The 11,451-nt window shown below is 40.4% G+C and overlaps 1 protein-coding gene and 1 non-coding gene across 2 annotated transcripts in view; both read left to right on the top strand.

The window, feature by feature from the left end:
• Positions 1-147: 147 nt before the first annotated feature.
• Positions 148-11,451, top strand: part of Wdhd1 (WD repeat and HMG-box DNA binding protein 1) — a 35,029-nt gene continuing 23,725 nt past the window's right edge. The window contains exons 1-7 of the mRNA XM_041634235.1: positions 148-495; positions 3,281-3,392; positions 5,195-5,346; positions 6,151-6,262; positions 6,427-6,477; positions 7,328-7,423; positions 9,554-9,646. Coding sequence (XP_041490169.1) covers positions 419-495; positions 3,281-3,392; positions 5,195-5,346; positions 6,151-6,262; positions 6,427-6,477; positions 7,328-7,423; positions 9,554-9,646 — 693 coding nt within the window. The 5' untranslated portion in view covers positions 148-418. The remainder of the gene's footprint in view (positions 496-3,280; positions 3,393-5,194; positions 5,347-6,150; positions 6,263-6,426; positions 6,478-7,327; positions 7,424-9,553; positions 9,647-11,451) is intronic.
• LOC121435157 lies at positions 8,567-8,671 on the top strand. Its single transcript, XR_005972545.1, has one exon. It is a non-coding gene; the product is annotated as a U6 spliceosomal RNA (small nuclear RNA).

Raw genomic sequence — 11,451 nt, 5'->3', positions numbered from 1 at the left:
CTCTATCTCCGCCTGCTCTCCGGGGACAGCCACCACTTCCGGGTTCAGCACCGCCCCAGCCACCGCTCTTGGCTTTGTGGCGGCGCGCCGCTGACGCCAGCACCCGGCGACCTCGGTCGGGATCTGCGCTGGGCGGCTGGGCGGCGGGCCGCGCATGCGCACAGGACGAGCGCGCCCGAGCGCGGGAAGCTGCTCGCAGCAGACTGCTCCTTCCTCAGCCCCGAAGCTGATACACCCCGCTGCTACTTGCTCGCGTTGCCTGAGCCTGCAGAGGAGAAGCTTGTCTCCTCCCCGGCGGGTGGTGTGACAGACTCTCCGCCGTGACGTGCCGTTGCTCCTCGGGTGAGGGAAATAGGACTGCGTGGAGCGCACGAAAATACCAGTTCTTACAAAACGGTTCAGGTAGGCAAAGGGAAAGATGCCGGCCACACAGAAGCCCATGAGGTACGGGCACACGGAAGGACACACCGACGTCTGTTTTGATGATTCTGGAAGGTAAGCGTCTCCGGAAATAAAAAAAAAAAAAAAAAAGAACTAGCCAGGTGTAACTGTCAGCCGAGATGACCCAGGCGGAGGGGGAGAGAGGCAGGGATAAACAGAAGCTTCGGTTTCCTGAGAGTTATTTGCTTTCAACTGTCGTGGTAGTTCTAAATCTCAGGAAAGTTAAAAATCCTTTCCCCAGAGTAGCGTCTTCTCGCCACCCACAATTTCATTCGGTGTCACGTTCAGTTTTTGAGCTCGCTCACTGCATACTGCTTGTCAAATCGCTCATCCCGTCGGCAATGGTAGCCTCTTTTGGCCTTAGTAATGTTATTTCTCTTTGTTCTCTTTCTTTCCCTTTTCTTTTTAACTTGCTTACTTCGAAGTGACTTTCTTCTGTTTCTTTCTTAAACTGCTATTTTACTAGGGCGAGCCCTTCTCCCTTCTCCTTAGGAAAAAAAAAAAGGTATATTTGTTTTCTTTTGTTCGTTTCTGTTGTTGAGCTGCCCTGTCGGTGCTGGAAACCGAACTCGGGTCCTCTGAAAGAGCAGTCAGCACTCATAGTCTTGAGCCATCTCTGCAGCCCCTTTTCTTCCCTTTTATCTTTCTGAATGCCATTCCTGTCAAGTACTGTTAAGTTGTGTGGCTTCCAATGCCACCCCTCTCTGTTGGTCCATAAAAAAATATTTGTGAGCTTCCCACAGGTCAGGGAACCCTGATTGCTCTTCGAGCTGATGAGGGAGGGGGACTTCATCGGGGGAGGGGGAGGGAAATGGGAGGTGGTGGTGGGGAGGAGGCAGAAATCCTTAATAAATAAATAAATTAAAAAAAATATTTGTGAGCCTACTTTTCTGGGGGCTAGAGATAATGACAACAAGCCATGACTGTTCCCTTTATTGAAGTTAAGGTCTTCTGGGATTAATAAGCATCAGGCACAAATTAATTACAAAATAAATGTATATTTAGAAGTATGCTTAGCACTACTAAGTGATGAGCATATGGGCGGGAAGGCGATGTAGGTTAAAGGACAGAAAGTGTCTCGTAAGGGAGTGTCTTGAAATGAGCCCTGAGGGTTAAGTGAGTATTAAGCAATAATAAAGATAGGCCAGGGATATAGCTTAGTGGTAATACAGTCTCCAGCCACATGAAAAAGAAAGAAACAAGAAGTCTAAAGAGTTGGGGGCATGGCAGTAGAGTGGTAATGTTGGCATTCTGAGTATATTCAAAAGGCCAGTGGACCCAGGTGCCCTGCTTGCTTAAAAATTAAAAGTTATCTGTGCTACAATGTAAAGTAATGTGGAGATTCGTGAGGTGGATATGCGAAGGTAGACGGGGTGTCTATGCAAGGCCTTCTGCTTTTAATCTTGTTTGGAGATAGGGAGATGACCAACCAGAATTCAGGGGGGCCTGCAATACCAGTGATTAGGAGGTGGAAGCAGGGGATTCCCAGAGCAAGCAGGCTAGCTATATTAGCTGAATTCATGAATTCCAGGTTCAGGAGAGACCCTGCCTCAGTGTGTAAGAGCTATAGAAGAAAACATCTGCCTTCATATGCTTGTGCCTGCACATGAACACACACACATGCGAACACACATAAACACAGTGCTATTACCCCAGCTGAACACTTTCTTATGAACCTCTTCTGATTTTTCTGTTTAGGAATTAATCATTCTTTTCTCCTAAACATTCATCTTCTCTTTCTTTCCTTCCTTCCCTTTCTCCCTCTTCCTCTTTTTTTAATTTATAATTTTTTTGGCCATTTGCCCTATACTGTTTTTATTTAATTTGCTGGTTTTTGTTTGTTTGTTTTTGTTTTTTTGAGACAGGGTTTCTCTCTGTAGTTTTAGCTGTCCTGGAACTCGCTTTGTAGACCAGGCTGGCCTTGAACTCATGGAAATCCACCTGCCTCTGCCTCCTGAGTGCTGGGAATAAAGGCATGCATAACCACTGCCTGGCTAATTTGCAGTTTTATATGTAGCCAGGTAGGACATTAAAAAAAAAAAAAAGAATGGGGCTGGAGAGATGGCTCAGTGGTTAAGAGCACTGACGGCTCTTCCAGAGGTCCTGGATTCAATTCCCAGCAACCACATGGTGGCTCACAATCATCTGTACTGAGATCTGGTGCCCTCTTCTGGCCTGCAGGCATATATGCAGGCAGAACACTACATACGCAATAAATAAACAAACAAAAGCACTTGGGAGATGAGAAGTTTGAAAAACAAGCTATAACAGATGCATCTAGTTATTTATTTGAATAATTATTTTGGGGTAGTTGAGCTCATATATTTATTCAACAGACATTTGCTATAGTTTGTGTCATATGTTGATTAGTACTGGGGATATATATGATGGATCAATGTGGAAATAGTCTCTTCATTATTACAAGGATTAATTTTATGCCAGGAAGAACTGTAGAGAACATTAAACTTATCTTCATTTTATAGAATGAGAAGTTAGCAGTCTGTTATTGATGTTTATCTGAAAAAAATGAGAAAAATATTCACTAATGTCTTGATTTTGTTTCAGAATATGTAAAAGTAGCATTCCAGCCGGGCGGTGGTGGTGTACGCCTTTAATCCCAGTACTCGGGAGGCAGAGGCAGGCGGATCTCTGTCTTGGCTAAGTGAGTTCTAGGCCATCCTGGTCTACAAGAGCTAGTTCCAGGACAGGCTCCAAAGCTACAGAGAAACCCTGTCTTGAAAAAAAAAAAACAAAAAAAACCAACAACAACAAAAAGTAGCATTCCATAAAGAGTATTCCTGAAACTGGGTGACATTTTCATGCTGTTTGTCCTTCACAGTTTCATTGTGACTTGTGGAAGTGATGGTGATGTGAGGATGTGGGAAGATTTGGACGATGATGATCCCAAGTCTATTAATGTTGGAGAAAAGGCATTTTCATGTGCCTTGAAGGTACTTAACTCACTCGATGTGAAGTAATGCTGGCATGTGACTTATATGTTTGGGTGAAAGATTATAGAAAAATATTAATTTCCCTTACTCTGTACTATATCTTTGGGGGAAGCACTTAGTTTTTTATTTTTTAAAAAAGATTTATTTTTAAATTATGTGTGTGTTTGCACTTGCACATCGAATCTAGCAGAGGGCACCAGGTCCTTTGGGGCTAAAGTTACAGGTGGTTGTAAGCCGCCTTGCATGCTGGGAACCTGGAACATTCAGGTTCTCTGGAAGAGCAGTAACTGCTCTTAACTGCTAAGTCTGAGAGTGAAAATGTTTCTTAAAGAAGTTTTGAATATATTGCATGCATTTTTCTTTACCCCCCAACCCCCCATTTCTATGATTTGTTTCTTGAGAGAGGGTCTTCTTCTGCTAAGACTGGCCTCAGACTCACTTAGCCAAGGGTGACCTTGAACTCCTGTTCTTCGGAACCTGAACTGTTTGCATCTATCAAGTGGTGGGATCATAGGCTGCAGCACCGTGCTGGGTTTATGTAGTGCAGGGGGTCAAAGCCAGGGCTTTGTGTACGCCAGAGAGCATCCTACTAACCGAAATGTACAGCCCAGGACCACTGGAATAGCAAAAGTTGGAAGCAGTTGAGGAAATTCTCAGAGAATTTGTTTTATAATTTGATAGAGCCACAAAATAGATATACAACTATTAAAACAGGATAGCTTTTGTATATCTGCATCAGAAAAGATGTTTGTAATAAGTGAAAAATAGGAAAAGTTGTAGAAATATCTGTGTAGTGTGATGCTTAAGGGTTTTAAATATACAAATGTGGGCTGGAGAGATGGCTCAGAGGTTAAGAGCACTGCCTGCTCTTCCAAAGGTCCTGAGTTCAATTCCCAGCAACCACATGGTGGCTCACAACCATCTGTAATGATATCTGGTGCCCTCTTCTGGCCTGCAGGCATACACACAGACAGAATATGGTATACATAATAAATAAATATTTAAAAAAAATAAATAAATATACAAATGTATTTCATGGGTTTAGGAAAAAGTTAAAATGACATAACCTCAATATTAATAGATTACTTTATACGAGTAGAAAACTTTTTGCCCAGAGCACTTTTATATTGTGGTTTTTTTTTTCTCCAGTAATAATCACGCATTGTGTTATTAACAGTGTATAAGGAAGGAGAACAAAGTGAGGATTATATATTAGTTTGCTAGCCCTGTGTAACATTGTACCACAAACTCGGTGGCTTAAAACCTAGAGCACTGCTGCTTCACAATCCAGGAGGCAGCACAGTTGACTCCCACTGGTCTCTAAGGGAAGTAGTTCCTTGTCTGCCTTCCAGCTGTCATTGCTGACTCGATCCATGTTTCCGTGTCCCTCCGTCTCAGCTGTGGGTCTGTGAGGCTTTATCTGTCCCAAAGGCGACGGGGCTGCTGCAGCGTCTTTGTCTTTTGATGTCATCTTCTGCACGGAAACTGTTTTCTCTGATAACCTCTTTTGAGTCTCCTCGTGTTTATGATTCATGGCATCCTTTAAAATATAACTTTTTCTTACCATATTAAAAAAACACAGGCTAAAGATTGGCTGGTGAAGATAGAATTAAGTTTTCTAAAGCTAGGAGATTTTTCTTACTAGTGTTTACTTTAGGCAAATAGTATGCTGATGAGTTCTCTCTAGACACGAACTACATTTATAAGGCTTTGCAGTTTTTACAGGATTTTTTATTATGAAGATACTGTTAACTGATTTGGATTTCTTATGCCAACATGGCTAACTTTTATTTTTCTTTAAGAACGGAAAGTTGGTCACTGCAGTTTCTAACAACACTGTCCAAGTCTACACGTTCCCTGAAGGAGTTCCGGATGGCATATTAACACGTTTCACTACAAATGCAAACCACGTGGTCTTCAATAGAGACGGCACTAAAATTGCTGCTGGGTCCAGGTAAGTTCAGCTCTCACACAGGGTTCCTAAGGGTGAGAGTTATAGGATACTGTCCACCTTTATTGTTGTTGCCAAGTCTTTAATAAAGCATTTTGAGGACAAACTTGTGATTTAAAAAAAAAAAACAATATATTGCCTCTAGTGCTGAAAAAGATCAGAGGAAGGTGATAACTTGTTAGAAATTTAAAAAATTATTTTTGGTAGAACCAAAATCCAGATTTCTGCAGAGTCAATCTCCCCCTCCCTCCCTCTTCTTCCTCCCTCCCTCTTCTTCCTCCCTCCCTCTTCTTCCTCCCTCCCTCCCTCCCTCCCCCCCCCCATCTCTGTGGTTGTTTGTTGGTTGAGACAGGGTTTTCCTGTGTAGTCCTGGCAATCCAATTCCCTCTGTAGACCAGGATGGCCTCTACTGGGTTTAAAGGTATGCACCACCATACCTGGTTTCTGAATCTTTTAATTCTCCTTATAGGGGGGAAAAAAACCCAAAAAACCAACTTGTTGGATTGCTGAGATGGGATGTTATAGAACTTTCTAAAATGGTTGCAACTGTTAAGCATATTAGCAATAATACCTTTGAAGTATCTAGAGAAGCCGCGTAGGCAGTGCTTTTATTTTAACAAGGTAAGACGTTTTGACTGTATCTTCAGCATTTTTATTGAATGAAATGAAAGGTCAAGTTACTGAATGTGGGTGACACTCCATTGTTGTAACAGTGTTACAGCATTCGCTCTTGTTCTGAAATGCTCAAGCCACGCCGTATGAGACACTTTTGTGTTTACTCATGTGATTCCTCTCAACTGTTTGTAGTGATTTTCTGGTCAAAGTTGTGGACGTGATGGATAACAGCCAGCAGCAAGCATTCAGAGGACACGATGCCCCTGTTTTAAGTCTGTCTTTTGATCCTAAGGATATCTTTCTGGTAAGCCTTTCATTCCCTTTTCATTTTCTTCAATGTGTTTAAAGCTATGGGAGAATTGGTAGAAATATTTACCCTTTTGGTCAAAGGCTTGTTTTAACTCATTTGAACCAGTTTCTATGTGGTATGACTGTAATTATAGAGAAATACATTGTTTATTTCTGCAGGCATCATCTAGTTGTGATGGAACTGTCAGAGTGTGGAATGTTTCTGATCAGGTAAATTAGAAAATTTACATTTAAAGCATTTTGCCCATTTCTATGATATTTCTGGTGATATAGTATCTTAGGATCCAAGTAATTATTTATCTTTGTAATCTGTTCCCTTTGAGTAGCATTAAACATTGCTTTCATTATTCCAGGATAATCTTATATATACATAAATATGTTGAACATTAATTTCTTTTACACTAACTCATAGTAAAAGGGGCAATTAGGTCATTATATATTTAGAGGATAGCTACTCTGCCTGGGGCCTTGTATTAGATATTGCTGATAGAGAAGTAAGACAGAAGCCATACTTGACTTGGAGAGTGACATAGAACCACACCTGGTACACATTTTTTGAAACACTCTCTGGTTGGGCAGAAGGAACAGTGTGGTCTCCATGAGGCAGTCAGTGGGTTTGTGACCATACACATACTATGGCTGATAAGGGAAATAATCTTCACAGGTAGGCCTCAGTAGCCACAGTTCCTGCCTGAAGTCTTGAAGGAAGTAGTTCTGACTTTGATAACTTTGATGCCTTACTATTTTATGGCATACCTTTCAAGATTTATTTATTTTTGTTGACATGTTTAATTTATTGAAGGCCTTTTTTGAGCTTTTTGATTTGTGAGAGTCATGTTTGTTTAATGTGCACAGAAAGTGCTCCTGGGTAAAGTTTGTACTCTTCGTGTATCTGAAGGACTTAAAACAGAATAGGTAATTAGTTGTGACAGTTAAAATGTATTAAGTTGTATTTTCTCAAGACATAACAAATGGAAGAAACCACCTGTTAAGTCTGTTTTACCTCAGTTTTGAGAGAAATTTTGATGAAGAGGAGTAAATTTTCTTTTTTAAAAAACAGACATGTGCTATTAGTTGGCCAGTCCTACAAAAGTGCAATGATGTTGTGAATGCCAGGTCCATCTGCAGACTCGCGTGGCAGCCCGGAGCCGGGAAAGTAAGCAACACTTTCAGTCCTTGTTAATTTTTAATGTGAGAAGTTTGTTTTTTTTATTATAATTTTATTTGTATTATATCATTTAGAACTCTAAGTCAAATAATACTGAAATGCTTCAAGAAATGTTTTAACTTTTAAAAATTTTATTGTGTGTATGAATGTGATGTTTGGTTGTATGCATGCATGCCATAACATGCTTGCAGAGAGGACAGCGGACAATTTTTAAAAAGAATATGAAAAGTTGGGGTGTGGACTGGCAAGATGGCTCTACGAGCAATAACACTTGCCAAGAGTATGAATACTCCCTTGGAATCTCGTAAAAGTGAAAGGATAGATCTTTTCAAGTTATATGTTTACATGAATTATTCCTTTATTTTCCTATTCATTAACATTTAATGGAACAATTCTGAAACAGGATTATTTGCAGGGTTGAAGAGATAAGGAAGTCTTTCTCAGAATAATGACTCAGTGCTGCTTTTAGGCATATTCTATAAGTATACTTATACTTGTGCACTACAGTATATGTATAACAAAAATTATACCGTCCAATGAGATTGCAAATGTCTTAGGGATTTATTTTTAGGCAACTGGTTAGATAAATGTTGGTAGTCCTGAAAGTAAGATTCTAATGATTGAATGAGGACTATCTTCCGTGTTCTTATGAAATAGACTTTAAAATGTATTAAGTACAAACTATCAAACTACAAAGTAGTAACTATAGCTAGACTGTTAATGCTTATTAATAAAGACATTACTATACATGAATACTTACATATATTCACACACATGCATATATATTTATGCATTTTTTGTTTTATTTTGGGAAGGGGCTCATGATCAAGCTGCTGTGTTGCTAGGGAAGACCTTAAACTCATGCTTCTGCGTCTGAGTATTAGGATTACAGGCTCACATGCAGCCGGCTCATGAATTTTTATAGTCTGCTTATATTTGCCATGATGAGTAGAACTGGTTCTGATTTGGAGAGACTTTCAGAACAGACCCTTCCTTTTGAATCTTGAAGATTTCCTTTGACACAGGGCTATGTAGTCCAGAAGGCAGAAGTCTCCTGCCTCTTTCTGAATGCTGGCCTCCATGCTAACCACACTTAGCCTCCATGAGTTGAGTGAACACTTAAGAGTGTAAATTCACTTTGGTAGCATATTTGCTAAAATTGGGATGATACAGAGAACTTTAGGATGGTCCTTATGCAAGAATGACATGCATACTCATGAAGCATTCTATGTATTTTTTTAAAAATAATTCCATGATGACACACCTGGGAGAAGGCCACCTGCTGCACATGCACACACAAAATAAATTAATAAAAGTAAATGTAATTTTAAAAATTAAAAAAATTGAGGACTCTGACTTTATTTCCTAGCAACAAATGAGATGGATTTTTAGATATAAGAAGGGTAGATTCTGAGGCGGGAGAGATGGCTCAGCAATTTAGAACACTACCTGCTCTCTCAGAGGACCCAGCTTCAATTTCTGGCAATTACAAAGTGGTTAGCAGGCATCTGTAACTCCAGTTCCAGGGCATCCGACCCTCACCTCGGCCTCCATGGGCATCAGGCTTGCGAGTGGCACAGACATGCAAATAGATAAAATACACATATAATAAAATTAAATAAATCTTTAAAAAATACAAGAAAGTTAGTCTTTAGAAATAGACTAGCTTTTTTTTCCCCCTGTGGTGGCACACATCTTTAATTCCAACACTCAGGAGGCAGAGGCCAGTGGGATGTCTTTATGCTGACAAGCCTGACAGCCTGAGTTTGAACCACAGAACCTAACTAGGTGGAAGAAGAGAACAGACTCCTACAGGTTGTCCTCTGGCCTCTCTGTGTGCACCGAGGTGGCTTGCTCTCTCTCACTCATACAAGCATGTTATTTATTATATGCAGTAGCTACTATGCTATTGCTTTGTTTTTCATTGAAAGTAATAGATGGATGGTCACTCATTTTTATTTTTTCTTATCAAATTTTCAAATCATGTGATTTATTTTGAGTTTTATTAATAGGAATTGAAATTCAAATTTGCTCTTATGTCTTGTGAGTTTACCTAGATTACCTTTGCAATTAGCTCTGCAAATTGAATTTATGTAATTTGTTTGTCTTTCCCAATAGTTATTAGCAGTTCCTGTGGAAAAATCTGTAAAGCTGTACAAAAGAGAAACTTGGACTAACCCATTTGATCTTTCAGATAGTTCTATCTCTCAGGTGGGTTTATAAGTGACTATGTCGTGGAACAGTAACTATAGCAAAAATTGAATGCATGCTCTACTAAAACAGTTGTCAGAGGAAGCATGTGTGCTAGAGATGACTCAGGGCTTAAGATCACTGACTGCTTTCAGAGAACCCAGGCTTGATTCCCAGCACCTACATACATGGCAGCTCACAACCAAGAAACTGTAGTTTCAGGGTATCTGATGCCCTCTTGTGGTACACAGGCAAACATTCAGGCAAAATCGCCATACATGTAAAATTAAATGGGTATATAAATAAATTTCTAGAAAGTAAAGTTACCCTAGCTTGATATTAGACTAAATTATTCTTGAATTTTTATTTTAAGTTTCAATAAGACTTGTGAATCTAGTCTCTAGAATTTTAGTTGATGAGAGATTGTTAGGGTTTTTTTAGGCAGGACCTGTCTTAGGGTTTCTGTTGCTGTGAAGAGACCATGACCACAGCCACTCTTATAAAGGAAAACATTTACTTGGGATGGCCCACATTTTCAGTTTAGTCAATTACCATCCTGGTGCGGCATGGTGGCATGCAGGAGACACGGTGCTGGAAGGGGTCTGTCTTACTGGGCGTGGCTTGAGTATATTTGAGACCGCAAAGCCCGTCTCCACAGTGACACACTTCCTCCAACAAGACCAAACCCAATAGTGCCACTTGCTTTGGGGGCTGTTTCTTTAAAACCACCCCAGGGTCTCACCACATAGCCCTTTCTGCCTTGAGTTCTCTGTGCAGACCAGGCTGGCATTTAATTTATAGAAATCTACCCACCTTGCCAGGCGGTGGTGGCACATGCCATTAATCCCAGCACTCAAGAGGCAGAGGCAGGCGGATCTCTGTGAGTTTGAGGCCAGCTTGGTCTACAAGAGCTAGTTGCAGGATAGGTTCCAAAGCTACAGAGAAACCTGTCTCAAAACAAACGAAAAAGAAAAAAGAAAAAAAGAAAAAGAAAAGAAATCCACCTGCCACAGCCTCATTGGGATTAGAAATGTATGCCACCATGCCTGGCTAAATTTAATCTTTAAGTATATGGTTTTTTTTTTTTTGTTATTTTTTGCCTATGTACAAGTGGGCTGTGTATTTGCCTGGTGCCTGAGGAGACCAGAAGAGGGCTGTGAACCCTGGCACTGGAGTTCTGGATAGTTGTAAGCTGCCATGTGGGTGCTGAGAGCCAAGCCTGGTCCTCTTCTAAAGCAGCCAGTACTCCTAACCACTGAACCACCTCTCTAACACCTTGTTATTTTTCTTATTCTGTCTCTGTCTTTCATTTCCTCATTTCTATCAAATTTTAGGTCAAAAATTACTGATGTATATTCATTCACTATTTATACTTATGTATGTTTTTGCGGTTCAAGGCTTAGGGTAGCAACAGTGACTTGCTAATATTCACCTCATTTACTGGTGTCTTCATTTGGTGTGGTGAATCTTAGAGGGGATTCTTTTTTTTTTCTCTTCAGGATGTTAACATTGTTTTATACTGTTATATTTCATTGTTAAGAATTAGGCAGGTAAGCCGGGCGGTGGTGGCGCACGCCTTTAATCCCAGCACTCGGGAGGCAGAGGCAGGCGGATCTCTGTGAGTTCGAGACCAGCCTGGTCTACAGAGCTAGTGCCAGGACAGGCTCCAAAGCCACAGAGAAACCCTGTCTCGAAAAACCAAAAAAAAAAAAAAGAATTAGGCAGGTACTAATTTCTTCTTGGCTAGCAAAACAACACATGCTAATAGCTGAAAATTATTTAAAAGGTTAAAAATAAGTACACTTTATTGCCATTTAAAATGTAAT

The sequence above is a fragment of the Microtus oregoni genome, unplaced genomic scaffold (assembly GCF_018167655.1).
Source record: "Microtus oregoni isolate MIOR12 unplaced genomic scaffold, Mior012 000045F_ref0000178, whole genome shotgun sequence".
Taxonomy (NCBI): Eukaryota; Metazoa; Chordata; class Mammalia; order Rodentia; family Cricetidae; genus Microtus; species Microtus oregoni.
This window is presented reverse-complemented; position numbering and strand designations above follow the sequence as displayed.